General features: G+C 46.5%; 1 protein-coding gene and 1 long non-coding RNA gene across 2 annotated transcripts; both read left to right on the top strand.

The window, feature by feature from the left end:
* Positions 1 to 1,015: 1,015 nt before the first annotated feature.
* Positions 1,016 to 3,412, top strand: LOC124686509. The gene is made up of 4 exons (XR_006997852.1): positions 1,016 to 1,903; positions 2,929 to 3,031; positions 3,145 to 3,300; positions 3,397 to 3,412. It is a non-coding gene; the product is annotated as an uncharacterized LOC124686509 (long non-coding RNA).
* Positions 3,413 to 5,879: 2,467 nt separating this feature from the next.
* Positions 5,880 to 10,058, top strand: LOC124689760 (F-box/LRR-repeat protein At1g06630-like). The gene is made up of 3 exons (XM_047223235.1): positions 5,880 to 6,917; positions 9,403 to 9,546; positions 9,666 to 10,058. The coding sequence occupies exons 1-3, from the start codon at positions 5,880 to 5,882 to the stop codon at positions 10,056 to 10,058; spliced, it is 1,575 nt and encodes a 524-aa protein (XP_047079191.1).
* The last annotated feature ends 7,164 nt before the right edge of the window (positions 10,059 to 17,222 follow it).

Below are 17,222 nucleotides of genomic sequence, written 5' to 3'. Positions count from 1 at the left end.
ATGCTGACAGGTGCAATGGCATGCATATGCATTTGTGTATGTTTGGAAGTTTTACCACCTATGTATTGTGGTAGAAGAACCATATGCACATATGTTCACATATGGAGCTAGCTATACTAATGCATGCATCCATCCATCCATCCACCGATGATCGATTGGTACTATACTTGCTTAAATACCAAACGAAATTTGAGAAGCTGTTGAGAGCCCGTTATAGGAGTTCTGATTTTGGAGCCGGGCGAGCGGGAAATTCCGGCAAATGTGAACAGCGAGCGGGAATTTTGATGTTACCTGTTGAATAAAATCTCTACCTTCCCTTAATAAACAAAATCAGATTACGCCAGGGAATTCTTCATTTGGAGCCAATGCTCTTTTTTTTTTGGATCGGGCTAAGCATGATTTTGGGCCAAAATCACGGACGGAATTTTGGCCAGCCACACCATCTCCGTGACTTGCTCACTCTCGCGCAGATGACCCTTCACGATCTCAGTCTCGCCGGCTACCCACACCTCCGCCGCCCCAGACCACCGGCGGCTCCTCTCCTCCACCTCTAGCGCGCCCAGATCGACCAGATAGACGCCGTCTCCGCCCTCTTTCTCCGCGACCTCGCCCCAGCTCCGGCGCTCCATATTCTCGCCATCGTACGTTGCTCCGGCACCCTCCCTACCTCCTGCAGAATCCCTCGCCGACGCGCCTCCAATCGAACCTGAAACCTCGGCGCCGCGAAGCTCTAGGTCGCCGCGCGGCCGGCGTCGTGGACTGCGCGGGCCAGGCCAGGCGCGGCACCTCCTCCATTGTCTTCCGCGTCCCCGACCTCGCCTCCTGGAGGCCGTGGCCGTGTGGATGGAGCCGTCCAGCGGCGTCGCCGGCACCGCAACGTCGACCACCGCATGTCCTTCTCGAGGTATGAGCCATACCCCAATCCGCAACATCCAATCCTCTTCTCCCCATTTCTGAAAAAAATCGCATCTTCCTTGTGCAGTCAGACGGAGGAGGGCTGCTGATGGTCGCCGCAGTCCGCGGGATGCATTGGTAGCACGACGCAGGTGAGACCAATTCTTCGATCTCCCGCACAGATTTGCAGCTGCAGGAATTTTGTTTTGGGGAAAAAATGCGTCTGCTTAGTCACGTGTGTAATCCATCAGTCAATAAATGTTTAGAGTGTTGTGTTGCAACACGAACCAATCTTGCAGGACAGCCAGGTTATATAAAAATTCGATCTTGTGCTAGGTTCAGAAGATGTACTACTGTATTTACTATAGGATTGAAGTAGATTAGTTCATACTTGAATCCTAGACAGCTTCGAAATTTCAGAAAAGCTTGTAATGATCTAATGGGTAGATATGCGTGTAGTTTTCATGCCCAGAACCAACCTTGTAGTTTTAAGGTTGGGAATCTTTTCACTTGGTTTAAATCTGATATGAATTAGTAACTGCTAGATCTATACTTTTTTTATCCATAATCGCGAGTTAATGGATCATTACTACGCTGTGTGCAAGGGGAAGAATTTGAGCTAGCAAGGGGAAATAGCTGTAGCCTATTTACAACTCACAAGAGCTTGGCCATTGGTTATGGTTCCACACAGAATATGCATGTTTATTAGGCAAGATCAGATTGTGTAGAATGAATCTATTCATGCTTATTTTGATGCATAATGTAATCTCTTGTTTTTATAGCTTGCTGAACGTTTCATCTTTTGTGGTTGAGTGTCGTCTCACTGCCTCCATGTCGCCCAGTACGCCGACAAGCATCCGACCTGCTGCTTTCGGACGGTCGGGGGAGCTGATGCTGTAACTGGCACCACTCCAGGGACATCTACAAGGCCGGCGAGGGCAACTCCAGCCTCTGAGCCTGGGACGACAATATGTGCCTCCTCCGCACTGACCAAGACGACACTGCCCAGGTAGTACACACTCATGCCCAAGGTCGAATAATAGCTCCTTTCCGTGTTCTTGTTTGGGTGCTGTTGTTTAGAAGGAATTGAACTCATTGAAAGCAATGCGTCCATTTAACTTGGTCTCCTTCTAATATGATGTAACAAGATGCAGTTATATGGATTGAATATGCGAGTGGTCGGTAGGTTGATACTCTCACTCGTAGATGTGGTGGCAAATTTGCTCCTTTGTGTATCACCACACAAATTTGCTGCTCCCTGTTGACCACTCTTCAGTAGCATGTACATTGTATGGAAAACGCTCGCACAAAATTAAATGAGCCAAACAGCAGGGTGAAAGTAAAGTTGAGTTGCCCCCCTGGATATGTGCTGCTACGAACATCATAATGGGATGTGGAACCACCAAATGATGGCCTAGTAATTGCTGAACTTGCTGGCCTATTAATTTTTTGTAGCACTAGTTGACAATGATCTGTAGTTGATCAAATTTAGTGGGGTTTCTGATCACAATGATGGCTTGATAATTCAATCTGGTTGATGGATTCATGTGACGATGATTCTTGCACGATTGCATCTCGTCCAGATGTTATAATAATCAAGCTAGGTATGTGTTGTTCCAGGATTTGATTGCATGAACTTTTGATGCCATGCATCTACTTTGGGTTGTCATTCATTGTTGAGCTGTGTTGAGTTTCTCTCTAGTTTATTTAAGATGTTTGATGGAGTGTATGTTTGGTTAGACTCGTGAGTTGCTTATTGGTGAATGAGAAGGCAGCAACCTTAGCATGCATGTTCACTCATGCACATGCAAAAACTTGCTGTCATTTTGTATGCCTTGTTTTCTTGTTTCCATTTGGAGCCGACCATCCATGTAGTATCATGGTTGCTATCGACTTGCCTAATTATTGGTCTCATCTAGTATAATTAGTTAATTTTATTTTATTTAGATTCTTGTTACCTACTGAAGCAAATAGTCTATAATCACATATATATTTATTTCGGGAAATCATGCATGCTCTGTTTCTGTTTTGTAGTCATTTCCCTTTGTCCATTGTCCTCGTTGTGGTCGGTGATAGGCCATGGGAGGACGATTTGATGTGCATCCACGACAGCCGATGCCGATTCGATAATTTCCAGGTAATGTAGGCCACCAATACGTGCAAATATATTTTGTTTCTGCAAGAGGATATATGATCATGCTATGTGCTAAACTAACCCCTTCTCGACATCATGCTGCTCCTTAACTGCAGTTTTTGGATTTTATCAAGATAAAGTCAACAAAATTGTGGCAGGCCGAGAAGGAGCGATTCATGCTCAAAGCAGCGAAGAAGATCCTGGCCCAGTACATGGTGATAATCAACCAGCTGATCGGATACTAGCTAGCAATATTGAGATATATACTAAAGGTTCTGTTCGTTCTGGAGTTTGGTTCCGTTTTTCTTTGCCTTTGTTTTGGCTTTTTTTTCAGTAGAACAATGATTAGTAAGTGATTTCTGGTTCAGGCCCGACATTGTTGGTGACTATTAGTAAGATTTAATAATAGTAAAGATTGCTATCAGTTGTTCGTACGCGTACGTTGTCCGTGTTTAACACGGTTCATCGCTCAAAATCGCTTCATCCCGCGAGTACATATGGGCCGAGCAATAAAATTGAAAAGTTTTCCCTTTTACCTTAGCGTCGTGGCCTCGTGGATGCCTGGGTGGCGCTGGCGTCTCGCACGAATCGCGTGGCCTGCCGCTCTTCAGGTTTAGGTAATCCTACGTCTCCGTGGTCGGCGAGCTAATGCAGAAGCTAGCTACATAGATGCAGGGGTCAGTGCCTGGAGATGGTGGTGTGCTAACTCAGCAATGTTCACGTCGTTTAGAGAACTGATCGATCAGAATAGTACTAGCTGGTTAAGTACAGCAATGCATAGCCCAAGCCTGATCGATCAATCACCCCGTTCAATTTTTCTTCTCGGCAGTATGCCCAAGCTAGCTACTCTTTCTCATGTCTCCTGATCCTATCAATCATACGCCTTACGAGATGGAATGTAAGATTTATGCACCTCAAGCTGAACGATTGGGTTTGCTCGGAATTTTGGGTCGGGTTTTTAGAAGTGATACCTCAAATTTGACCAAAAAAAATTGATACACGATAATTCAGGCTTCAATGCGGCGATACATTTCGGACGTCTAAAATGTCCGCGCTCGTCCGTTTGCGTCAGCTCAAATGGTCAAAATTGACCGCGCATCCGTTTGCGTCGGGGGTGGCTCCAGTGGCACGACGCATTTTTTCGATTTTGCAATTTTTGAACATAAAAACATTATTTACAAAGGAAAATAAAAATATATAACCTAATAACGCCTACTCCTACTCGTCGTCATCGTCGTCTCCGCCGATCATGACGAGCTCCGGTACCGGCTATAACCAGTTGGAAGCAGCGGAACATACGCTGGTGCCGCGGGTGGTGGTGGATGGAGCAGCCCACGCCGGTGGTGGAGGTTGAGTGGACCACGCCGGTGGTGGAGGTGGAGCCGCCCACGGGTTGTACGACGGAGGTGGAGGCGGCGGCTACACCGGTTGCGGGTCCGAGTCCTCGAGCGCCCGTCGTAGGGTCTCTTCCTCCATGACGCCCGGCGGCATGATGGCGGTGGCGTACCGGGGCAGCGGTGTCGGTGGTGTGGGTGATGGCAGGGACGATGCCGGTCGACTTTTAAGGTCCGACGCGCGCGGGACATGATGCCATTGATGGCGGCGCAGAAGCCGAGCCGCCGCCCGCCAATGCATGTGCAGAAGAGGCAGATGCGACATTGATGGCGAAGGCTGCGGCGCAGGCGCGGAAGCGATGACCGTGAAAGCGATGCACTCGATACTTTCCTATGGCTCACTGTCATGCGGACCCAGTGGAAAAACGAGCGGTCATTTGGGGCGTCCACGCAGCGTCCGACGCGACGCATCCCAGGTGTAAATATGCGCCATGTTTGCGTCTTCGCGGACAGCCCGGTCCATATGCGTCGGGCCGCTGGACCTGGTCCTGACACATTTTCGGCCCACGCGAACATAAGGGTTCAAATTAGCATTAGAGATGGTGGAAGAGACATGCACCTATATAAAATTTCGGATTCAGGCTTGGTGTATCGGGTTTTATGCCCACCGTAACATGTACCTATCCTATTTCTCTCGCCAGCTCCAAGTTATGGAACTGATATGCCTGGTTGGATGTCCTACCAACCTACCGGTAAAAAATGGGGACAAAACAAACAAAAAAAAACACAATATCACGAAAGTAAAACACGATGTGAATGCCCTTAAAAATAAGTGCATATGGTATTGTGTCTACGTAGAAATGATTTCAAAATTCGTAGCAACGCCGAGTACTTTGCTAGTCTAAGATGCAATGGGAATAGTTGAGGACTTATTGTGGGCAGGTGATTAACAGCTATCTTATTGTGGCTTTCAATATTTTTCAGACGCGGTCTGACAAGTAATCTCCCATATTTTGAGCTGAATTTTTTTGAAGTTGTAAACACAACACATAGGAATGTTATACATGTATGTAAACACAACAAATCGCGATGCGTGTGCGGTAAAGAAAAAAGAAAGAATATAATCGAAGCTAGTACGTGCGCGCAGAAAATATACCTGCACATTCGGCGTACTAGTACTACGTAGCATCGTGATTTGTTGGATAAATAAAGGGAGCATTCCAATGTAGGCAGGACTCGATTCGTGCGCGATCAAAGGAAGGAAAGAAAAAGAGCGATTGAGCGGAATCGACTCGTTTAATTGTGTGCAGGCAAAGAAGGAACAAATCGCGCGTCAAACCAATTATTATTGGAGCGTGCTGCTTAATTAAAGAAAGCGACCCCCGCAAGGTCGCATGTGAAAGCGACGTTTCCGTGCGTGAGGAAGCCACTGCCACGGATCGCGCGGTTTGCATTCGCTTCCTCTTGTGTTGCTAAACCCTTCCTCCTCCGCGTGCTGTGCCGCCGCCTCAGTCACCATGTCCTGCCCCACGACCGGCCCCGCCGGAGAGGACGCGACGATGCCTCCGACGATGCTGCACGGGCTGGCACCGGAGCCACGGAGCACCGAAGACGAAGCGCGCCTCACGTTCCTCTACGCCTTCCTTCCCAAGCCGCCCGTCTCCACATCCCCTTCCCTCTGCTGCGCCGCCGCCGCCGCCGACGACGACAAGAACGACCGCGTCAGCCGCCTCCCCGACGATATCCTCCTCCGCGTGGTCTCCCTCCTCCCCGCCAAGGACGGCGCGCGCACCACCGTGCTATCCTCACGCTGGCGACACCTCTGGCGCTCCGCCCCGCTCGTCCTCGTCGACACCCACCTCCTCCGCGGGGGTGACGGCGAGCGCCGGCCCGCCCGCGCCGGCGCCGCCTCGCGCGCCGTCACCAGCGCCGTCTCCGCCGCCCTCGAGTCACATCCCGGGCCCTTCCCCTTCGCCAGCCTCACCTGCAGCTTCATGAACGCCGCCGACCGCCGCCTGCTCGCCCGCTGGTTCCAGCTCCTCGCCACCAAGGGCGTCGACGAGCTCGTCGTCGTCAACCGCCCCTGGTCCGTGCGCGGCCTGCGCCTCCCTCCCTCGCTCTTCAGCTGCGCCTCCCTCTGCCGGCTCTACATCGGCGCCTGGGCGTTCCCGGACACCACCGCGCTCCCGCGCGGCGTCGCCTTTCCCAACCTCCACCAGCTCGCCCTTGGCTGTGTCGTCATGGAGGACAAAGACCTCGACTTCGTGCTCGCCGTCAGCCCCGTGCTGGAGATCCTCTCGCTCTTCGGAAGCCTCACCCCGTTGCGCGCTCGGCTCACCAACCACAGCCTACGGTGTGCGCAGTTCTGCTTGTCCAGCCTGGAGGAGGTCGCTGTGCTGGATTCCCCAAGCCTGGAGCGCTTCTTCCTCTGGAGAAATTGGAATGAGCGGCACGTCAAAATTAGCATCAAGATTGGCCATGCCCCCAAGCTGCGTGTGCTGGGATACCTGGAGCCAGGAGTGCATATGCTGCAGATCGGTAACACCATCATCAAGGTATGAGCAACGCCCCTTGTTGCAATTGTGCATACATCCTCAGATCGAATTCATTTTATGATACATGGACAGAACAAGGTCTAGTTCGTGCGCAGCATTTGAGTTAAATGCTTACAGGCAACAATGTTATAAAACTCAGTTTACTCACTCTAGTAGTCGTAGTAGGTGTGGCACGAGTAAGATTAGCAAAGACAAGTAATTAACAGGATAAGCCAAAGTTCCAGGCAATTGCTTAGGGAAAAAATCAGTTAATGGGCCGAGTATAAGATGAGCATGCATGCTCCCTGTTTAGGATTTAGAACATTTGCTAGTCGTACTTTTGCCTTTGGATGATATGGATTTGATGGTTCAAACTTATCATCTCCAATTTGACATGCATTTTTTGCTGATTTGCATTTATAAGTCAGCTTCCTCATCCCCATTACCATTACATGCTATAGACTATAATAATTTTGCTCAACTTCTGATCTTTCATCACTCCTTCCGCTCAGTTGAAAATTTGCATCATTGATATACAGTTACCCATTTTTTTCATTATGTGACCTCACTTTTCATGATACTAGGACCAAACTAATGTGTTTTTACTTTTAAATGTCTACTATACATCCAAATAGTATAATCGTTTTGATTCTACATATATATCTTAGCTGTTGATTGATCAAGAGTAAGTTTACCATCTGGTCATTCTATTTATAGCATTTTACATCGTTTTATAGAAAGATGCATATCTTTGAAATGGATTTAGTTACAGCTTTCAATATATTATGGATTCCCTTATGTTTTTTCTTAAATACCAGGTGACTTATCTTGTTTTTTACATGATTCACAATATAGTTGCTAAGTTGTACAGATCATATATTCTTTAATATTTGGATGCTTATTCGTTCTGTAAATGAAAAGTTTCCTAGTACCTTGGAGGTAACTAGGGTTTTTATACTGCTTCTTTACCAATTTTTATGGAGTGCTCGAAGTCAAAAGACCTAAATACACCTGTCCTCGAAAGTAACATACGTTATCTGCCTATGCAATACTAAGGAATAGTTTATCCTATTTTGTGTATTGATAGTTTCTTTGGTACCACTGAATTATCTGAAGAATTTTTAAATTATTTGGGGATTTTGATTCCAGATATTTATTTTCTTGAACTTTATTTTAATGCTATTGGTTTCTAATTTTTTAGATTCCAAAATTCTATAAATTTTGTGCTTTATCTTTAATCATATTTTATGTTTGTATTTGATAGGGAGTGGTGTTTTGGAACATGGGTGCATATGCTCCCTATATTTTGAAATGCATCTTACGTACATTTTAAATTTCAAAAAAATTGAAACAAAAAATTCGTACGTACATCTTCATGTGCTACGCACTCACAAAGTCGTTTCATAAAAAATCGACTTATCATGTGATGTGTGTAAAAAAGACAAAATTCAGTTTTAAAAATAATGCTTTTCACAAGATAAAGTTTCTTCTTTTTACATAGACCACAAAAAATATCGGTTTTTCGTGAAACTTGGTGAATGCACATACATTATGGAGATGTACATGTAGAATTTTTTATCCAATTTTTTTGACATTTCGAAGTATGCTTTTTTGGTAGAGGGAGCATACGCACCCGGGAGCCGAATTGAATTTCCGTATTTGATATGGTAATGTTAGTAATGTATCTTTCAGAGACTAATAATATATACAACTTTCATGTTCCATCCTAGCGTTAAAGGCATAGTGCTAGTTTACATCTAAATAGTATATGTTGTGAACTTTTAACTTTACATTTATAAGGCATAGTGCTGATTTGCATTTATAAGTCAGCTTCCTCATCCCGATTTACCATCACATGATAGATTATAATAATTTTGCTCAAGTTCTGATCCTTCATCACTACTTCCGTTCAGTTGAAATTTGCATCATTGCTATACAGTTACCCATTTTTTCATGAGCTGGCCTCACTTTTCATGATAGGAGGACCAAGCTAATGTGTGTTTTACTTATAAACCTCCAGTATACATCCAAAAAGTATAATCGTTTTTATTTTTTTGATTCTACATATATATCTTAGCCGTTGATTGATCAAGGGTAAGTTCACCATCTGGTCATTCTATTTATAGCATTTTCATCATTTTATAGAAAGATGCATATTTTATTACTCCCTCCGTCAAAATTGTCTTACGTAAGTTCATCATCTGGCCATACCTGAGGATCGTATAAATTGGATAGTTCAAAATAAGTTGCGCGCACCTAAAAAACTACTCCCTCCATCCCATAATATAAGATGTTAACATATTATATTATGGGACAGAGTGATATATGTTGATCCGCTATTCTAAATAGACGAATCGAGTAAAAGGCCAAGTACCGAGTCGATCACCGTATAATCGCTACATGGCAAGATGGTTAGGTGGCCGAGCAAATAACCTTCGCCGAATTTTAGAAAAAAATGATACCAATTTTGAGTGTGATTGATTTGTGCTCTTTTTGTGCGTCGAAGGCTGAAACAAAGGCGAGCACACACACCACTGTGTCAAGCGTCCAGATGTTGGCTGTCCAACTGCAATTTGGACTCCGCAGTGAAGTCAAGATGCTTCCCAGCTTCCTCAAATGCTTTCCTAGGGTTGAGACGCTGATTGTCGAGGTAACACCATCGCGTAGCCCTTTGATTGACATTCAGATCATCATCACTATATTGCATAAGATTGCTGCTGCATAATCTCCACTATGTGTAGCTGAACTGTTTACGGATTTCAATTGCAGTCTCTAGTACTTCGCGATCCCACTAGCAGCAACCTTAGTCAGAAGATCTGGCAGAAGACAAGTTCTATTGAGTGTGTCCAATCACACCTCAAGACTCTGGCTTTCCATGAGGTACAAGGGGATCATAACGAGTTCGATTTCCTCATGTTTATCGCGGAGAATGCGCCGAAGCTGGAAAGGATGTTCATCGTGATGAAAAATGGCCTAACGAGACACCGAGAGGCAAGTGGTGGTTGCCGAGTGGGGGCTCTTTATTCTACTAATTGGGCTAGCAAGGACTGCAAAGTGCAATTGAAGATGAGTTGCTATCCTATAGGAGGTGGTTCTTGGAGCCTCCAAGCGGGATCAGATTTGTCGGTTGATGATCCTTTTGAGGCCTTTCCCGAAGACTAGGCCCTATTGTGTTGTGTTGCGGTGAGGCACTGGTTTCGGGTGTAGGAGTATGCTCTCCGAGGACTAGACAAAGTTGCATTTTGTTGACGAATCTGTTGGGCAGGGTGTTCTACTTCTAGTAGCTGCTTTATTTGCTAAATTTATATGTAATATATTCTATGGAGACTCGGCTGCAGCTTGCCGCTATCTTAATGATGACCGATATGAACAATTTCACATGGTTTCGATGACCACGCACGTGAGCCAAGATTATTGGTCTTCTTTCTGTTTGATGATCATGACCGGCACGTGAACCACGTGCCGCATTCCTTGATGGACATTTATGTGCCATTCCATTGTTTACCCATTTGTACGCTGTTACATATTATTATTCCAAGTGCAAAGTGCCATCTGTAATTTGTTTGCATTTTCTCTAGTCTAGCGAGTGAGATCAACAGGGATGTATTCTGTTTATGCGAGATGCTTGTGTCTAAATATAATTGTAGAGATTATAGTTTCTGCTATGACATGATTCATCATATTTTTCATTGGTATACTGTTTTTCATTTTTCGTACTCAAAATGATTGGCCTTCTTTTTCAGCCTTAAACCGCACTCTTCTCCACACGTCGATCATTTTTTGCTTCCAGCCTTGCGGATATCTGGAAATATAACTACAGCTGATTTTTTTTGCTTCCTGCCTTGCAGATATCCGGAAAATATAACAACAAACGATATTACGGATGCCCTCGAGGTTCAGTTACCTCAGAGACCAGGTGGCCGGTTCAGAAATCCATTTGACCGGGTGCGTAGGAACTGTGCTGACTTCTTCCTGAATGGGTAAGGATATTGAGAAGGTAAAACAGACATTGCATCCTGATGAAGAAATGGCAACTATTCAAATGACAAGTCCAGTCCGGCAGAATGGTGCATGCTAATGGGACTGGCCAATGTTGTGCTGATTCACAAGTCCAATTGAAACCCAATCGCCAAGTCAGTTCATTTAAATGTTACAATCACAGTAAGAAGGCTGCCAAGACCGCTTTGGGCCTAGGGTTGGGCCTTGTACGTAACAATCCAGCTAGCTGTTAGAGCATCTCCACTCGCTCCCCCGAGAGGCCCTCTGGAACCTTTTTTTTAATCGCCGGCTGCCTTTTTCTCCCACTCCCTCCCCCCCAAGAGCCAAATTTTCGCCGGATTGGGCCGTTTTTCCGCCGGCGATTGTAACCAAACCCAACAAGTGGGGTGGGGGGGGGGGGGGGTCGGGGGCTCCGGCGGAAGTAAAAGAGCAACTGGGCCAGATGTTGGCCTCCCAGCACACTCCCCTACCCCCACCCCAGATTCGCTCTCCCCACCTCTCCGCCACTGCGTCGCCGCCTCCAACATCGCCTCCCCTCCGCTTCTCCCCCTTCCATAGAAAAGTTGTTCAACACCGCGCCAACCTTCCGCCCTGCTACCCGCGGCTGTTCGCCGGTGTAGAAACTCCATGGCCGGCCGCGTTTTCGCCACGCCCGCGAGGTTTTCGGCCTTTTTCTGGCTAGGCCATGGAATGGGGGTCTGACGACGATGATGAGCAGGCTTTCACCGAGCTGATGGAAGAGGAGGCCGAGGCAGACGCCACGGAGGACGAGGAACATATGTAGATCCTCACCTGCCAGGCCGGCCTATGCGAGCAGAATGAGAAGCCTCACCGTGGCGGCTCGGCGAAATCCCGCCGAGCTGATGGAAGAGGAGGCTGAGGCAGACGCCGCGGAGGACGAGGAACATATGCAGATCCTCACCTACCTGACCAGCCTATGCGCGTAGAATGAGAAGCCTCACCGTGGCGGCTCAGCGCGAGGTCGCCAGAAGTCCATTTGTTTGGTAGGGAATGTACAAGGGCCACAAGGGAGGTTGCAGTGTCATACCTGAAGCAGTGGACACTCAAGATTACTTGGATTCGGTACTCCTTCTTCGGAATGGTAGGATCCCACAACGATATCAATGTGTTGGATTGTTCCCCTATCTTTGCCAAGCTTCTTGAGTGACATGCTTCCTTAGTGGACTTTGAGATCAATGGACACCACTATAACAAGGGATACTACTTGGCAGCTGTTATCTATCCAAGGTGATCAATATTTGTGAAGACTATCTGGAGTCCTCTTCGTCCAAAACATGCCAACTATACCACACAACAAGAAGCTTGCAGAAAGGATATCGAGCGGGCATTTGGTGTGCTCCAATAGAGATTTACAGTTGTCCGGTTTCCCGCCATGACATGGTCGAAAACTCAAATATGGAAGGTGATGAATGCCCGTGTGTGCTTGCCTGTGGAGCCGCAAAGGTAGAAACTAGTCTGATGTGTTCCAACTAGTGTTTACAAACTTGTTAAATTATAAGCTTATTTTGTTGAACTATTTGCTTTGTATTACTTTGTATGCCGAACTATGTACTACTTTTGGCCCAAAACCAGCCGAACTATGTGTCATTTTTGACCTGAATTCAGCCCATGATTCGCCGGCTAGGGCTGACCTAGGCAAGTGTTCGGAGGCAAAACCTATACACCGACCAGGTCGGTGGCTACCGGCCACCGCACACCCCCTGGTCGGGTATGGGCCAGGCCCATTTGGGTCTGTTTAGCCTGTGCAGTTCGTTTTTTTTTTCTGGTTTCTTTTTCTGTTTTTCGTTTTCGTTTTCTTTTCTTTTTTTCGTTTTCGGTTTTGTTTATATTTTTTTAGTTTCGAAAATTATAATTTTTAAAAAATGTTCAAATTGAAAAAAATGTTCAAATTTGAAAACCGTTCAAATCTAAAAACCGTTCAAATTTGAAAACCGTTCAAATTTAACAACCGTTCAAATATGAAATTCGTTTAAATTCAAAAATTATTTAAAATTTTAAAATGTTCAAATTTAAAATTTGTTCAAATTAAAAAAATGTTCAAATGTAAAATTTGTTCAAATTTAAAATTTGTTCACATCGAAAATTGTTCAAATCCAAAATTATTCATATAAAAAAATAAAAAATTAGAAAATAATGTTTTCAATTTTTCGAAAATATAAAAAATTGGAATTTTTTGTTTTTCCGAAAAAATTTCACATTGGCATTTTAAATTTTTTAAAAAGAAAAGAAATAAAACAGCAGAAAAGGAGAAAAACAGAAAAAACGAAAACAAACGTCACTGGGCCGGCCCAACAGGAAACCCTGGGGGGTGCGGTGCCTGGTCCGCACCGACCAGGGTGGTGTATAGCACCTCCCGTGTTCGGAAGCTCGTCAAACCTGCCTCCAGTCTAGGGCAAAATAGCGTTGGATTTCGTCCTAAGAGGCTGTTGCGGTCAGAAACCCACCGTCGAGCAACGACTGGCAACACCGTAGAGCCGGGAACAACTCAGGGCTGCGGCTGGCCCTAGTCCCTCAGAGCGACGGCCCGCAAAGCCTTCTGGTCACACGCCCGATGATGTCGCAAGGGCGTGCCACCTGACCTATACCTGGTCAGGAAGGTGTTGGATGATGCCTCGCTTAGTTTCCTCGCAGGGCACACACGTAAACGTTAAATACGAGCCTCGATCGGCTCTCGAGTTATCCCGTGAATCGGCTCAAAGAGCCGATCCACCCATGATTCGTACAAGGTGTCGAATATATGGTGGTCCCGCTTGATCAAGATAAAGTTAAAGCGATCTACGACGATTTAGGGTTTTCACCGCATAATCGGATCATCCTACTCACGATTGGGCCTCGCGCTCGCGTACGGTGATCGTAAGCCGATCCTAGACAGGGCCTAAAAACCAACACGAGGTTGATCCCCGAACATCCCGTCTAGGGCTAGCAAACTACACCCTACACGCCGCCTGGATCCTCCAACCCTTTGTAAGGGCTAACTATTGCGGATATTAAACTAATCCTTGAAGAACAAGGAGCAACCGTAACGGATCGGATCTACTAAACAAAGATCAAGCGGGGTGCCGCCCCTACACCTAAGATAGGTGTAAGGGCGGCTAGATGCATAAGGGTTGCACTACGACAGCATATGATACTAAGAACAATGCTAACCCTAACACATCTAAGATAACTACGTTGCTCGCCATAAAAAAGGCTTCAGCACGAGCAACGCATGAACAACGCAGATAGGCTTATGCTGCCTAGATCGCAAGATGCGATCTAGGCAGCATGGTGCTTACCGGAGAAACCCTCGAGACGAAGGAGTTGGCGATGCGCCGAGGTTGGTTGTGTTGAACGTTGGTTGTTGTTTATTCCATAAACCCTAGATACATATTTATAGTCCAGGGGACTTTCTAATTGAGGCGTGCACCAAACCGTGCACGGGCAAAACTCTAACTTCTAAACTAAGATGCGATCTAATATGTTACAGATACACGGGCAATTTAGCCCAACTTGGTATAAAAGGCCGATTCATGTATTTCTTCCGTATATAATCTTTAAGCCCATCTTGATCGCGGCCCACCTCTGACTTGGTCAAATTCTGGTGATAACACATGCCCCCTGGTTTTGGAAATGACATTTCCAAAATCATTACGCCTTTCTTTCGTCGGGTCATGTCGTGGCAGAGCATAAACCGCCGCAGAATCCCTTATCATGATGCCTTGCCCCTTCTACTTCTGCGAAATTTTCCCGCCAATTGCTCGGGGAAGGCAGAGGATGACGATGATGACTCCCTCGAAGGTTATCCACAGGCGAAGCTCCTCCGCGCCTGATGGGACAACGTCAGTAATGACGATGTCGAGGAAGACGAAGGCAGCAACGGCCCTTAGATTAGGGAGTGGTGGTAGTAGTCGGCTCTTGCTCTTTCCTGAGCAATCGGCTCCTCCCCCAATGAGTCTTGCTTTCCTGTCAACCTTGCCGATCGTCGAACGAGATCATCGTACACAGGGCCGATGACAAAGCATCGGCTTGTACTTACAAAAGCAACTCAAGGCGAAAACCGTTGCCCATCCGCACAGTACAGCAGGTCTAACCCCATCCGAACCATCATAAACGTGCAGATTGAATTCTCAACAAACCACTAGGAGATTTATCCCAAATATTATGATCTGGATTGAGCTTGTTCCGCTAGAGTCGATGGCCATGCATCGGCTTTTATTATTCTGAAGTCGATGCCTATGCATCGGCTGTTAGCATACCGTTGCTCCACATGTTTTCTCAAGTCGATGTCTGTACATCGGCTGTGATTTTTTTTTACTGGCCGATCTAAAAATCGGCCTTCATATCTCACTGCCCATCCTCCCACATGCTTGGGAAATACTTCTTGAGATGTTGGCCGTTGACGGCCACTGAGAACTTCACACCATCCAACTGTTCAAGCATATAGGCATTGCCCTTCAGAACCTGGATGACTTTGTAAGGACCGTGCCAATTAGGAGACCATTTACCGTATGCTTTATCCCTGGTTCCTAATGGCAACACGGCTTCCCATACTAAATTGCCAACCTGAAACTCCTTTGGTCTCACCTTTTTATTGTACGCCCGAGCTACCCTGGCCTTGTTTTCTTTTATCTTCTCTAGCGATCAAAGTCTAAGTTCTGTTGCGTCCTCAATAGTGTCACTCATCAGGGTTGCATATTCTTCAGGTGTCAGGTCATTCTGAAACGTGACACGTCTCGATCCAGCCGTAATCTCCCACGGTAATACGGCCTCCTGTCCATAGACAAGCTGGTACGGCGAAGTCTTTATAGCTCCATGGCACGACATGCGATAGGCCCACAAAGCTTCTGACAACGTCTCATGCCATACCCTGGGGTTCTCCTCAATCTTCCTTTTAATCAGCTTGATCAGGCTTTGATTGGATGCTTCAGCTTGCCCGTTGGCCTGGGCATAATATGGAGATGACCGGATTAGCTTAATCCCCATGTCGTCGCAGAACTTTCTGAATTCCTTAGAGACAAAGACCGAACCTCCATCGGTCGTGATGGTTTGGGGAATCCCGAACCTATGAATGACATGTTCTTTGACAAACTGGATAACATCTTCCGATTTTACTTTCTTCATGGGAACGGCCTCCACCCATTTGGTGAAATAATCTGTAATGGCCAGAATCCACTCGTGGTTCTTGCTTGATGGAGGGTGTATCTTGCCAATCATATCCATGCCCCAACCTCGAAATGGCCAAGGTTTGATGATAGGGTTCATCGCTGATGCGGGTACCATCTGGATCTTCCCGAACATCTGACATGCTTGGCACCCCTTGTAGTAGTTGAAGCAGTCTTCCAGCATGGTAGGCCAATAAAACCCTGATCGTCTGATTAACCACTTCATCTTCTGGGCCGATTGGTGAGTCCCACAGGCGCCTTCATGTACCTCATGTAAGAGTCGATTAGACTCAGTTGGCCCTAAGCATTTGAGTAGTAATCCTTCCAACGTCCTGTAGAACATGTCATCTCCTATGAGGACATATTTCATGGCCTTGTATCTTATCCTTTTGGGTGCCCCCCGAGCCGAATCCTTCAAATAATTGAAGATATCGGTCCTCCAGTCATCCTGTTCCAGGAATTGTACCTGAACTTCTGACCCGTCAGGTATATCTATGTAGCTTGACGCCATCTGTGCGAGATTGTTGGCCTCGATGTTTTGGGACCTTGGGACCCAATTAAAGTTGATGTACCGAAACTGTGTCATCAACTCACAGCATTCCATCCAATATGGGAAAAGCGATTCACTCTCGCACTTATATTCGTCCGTGAGCTGGTTAATCACCAACTTGGAGTCTCCAAAAATCTCTACTGCCTCCGCCCCGGCTTCCAGTAGCAACTCCATCCCTTTACGTACCGCTTCATACTCTGCTACGTTGTTGGTGCAAGGGGTAGATAATCTGATGGAGAAGGAGTACTCTGCCCCCCGAGGCGACACGAGCAGAATGCCGATGCCACAACCATCGTCGCAAGCCGATCCGTCGAAGAACATAGCCCATGCACGTATAGATAGTGCTGCTATATTGGTACTGATTCGCTCAGCTATGAGATCGGCCAACGCTTGCCCTTTGATCGCTTTCGCGGCCGATACCGGAGATCGAACTCGACAACGCAAACATCCACTTACCCGGCCGGCCTTTCAACACAGGGGCCGACAGCATGTGCTTGACAACGTCTGACTTACATATGACGAAGATCTCTGCCGTCAGAAGGATGTGATGCAGCTTGGTGCAGGTAAAGAACAGGCAGAGGCACAACTTCTCGACCTCAGGATACCTTGTTTCCG

Source organism: Lolium rigidum, chromosome 2 (genome assembly GCF_022539505.1).
Source record: "Lolium rigidum isolate FL_2022 chromosome 2, APGP_CSIRO_Lrig_0.1, whole genome shotgun sequence".
In the NCBI taxonomy this organism is placed as follows: Eukaryota; Viridiplantae; Streptophyta; class Magnoliopsida; order Poales; family Poaceae; genus Lolium; species Lolium rigidum.
The sequence above is the reverse complement of the archived record's forward strand: the minus strand, read 5'-3'. Positions and strand labels throughout refer to the sequence as shown.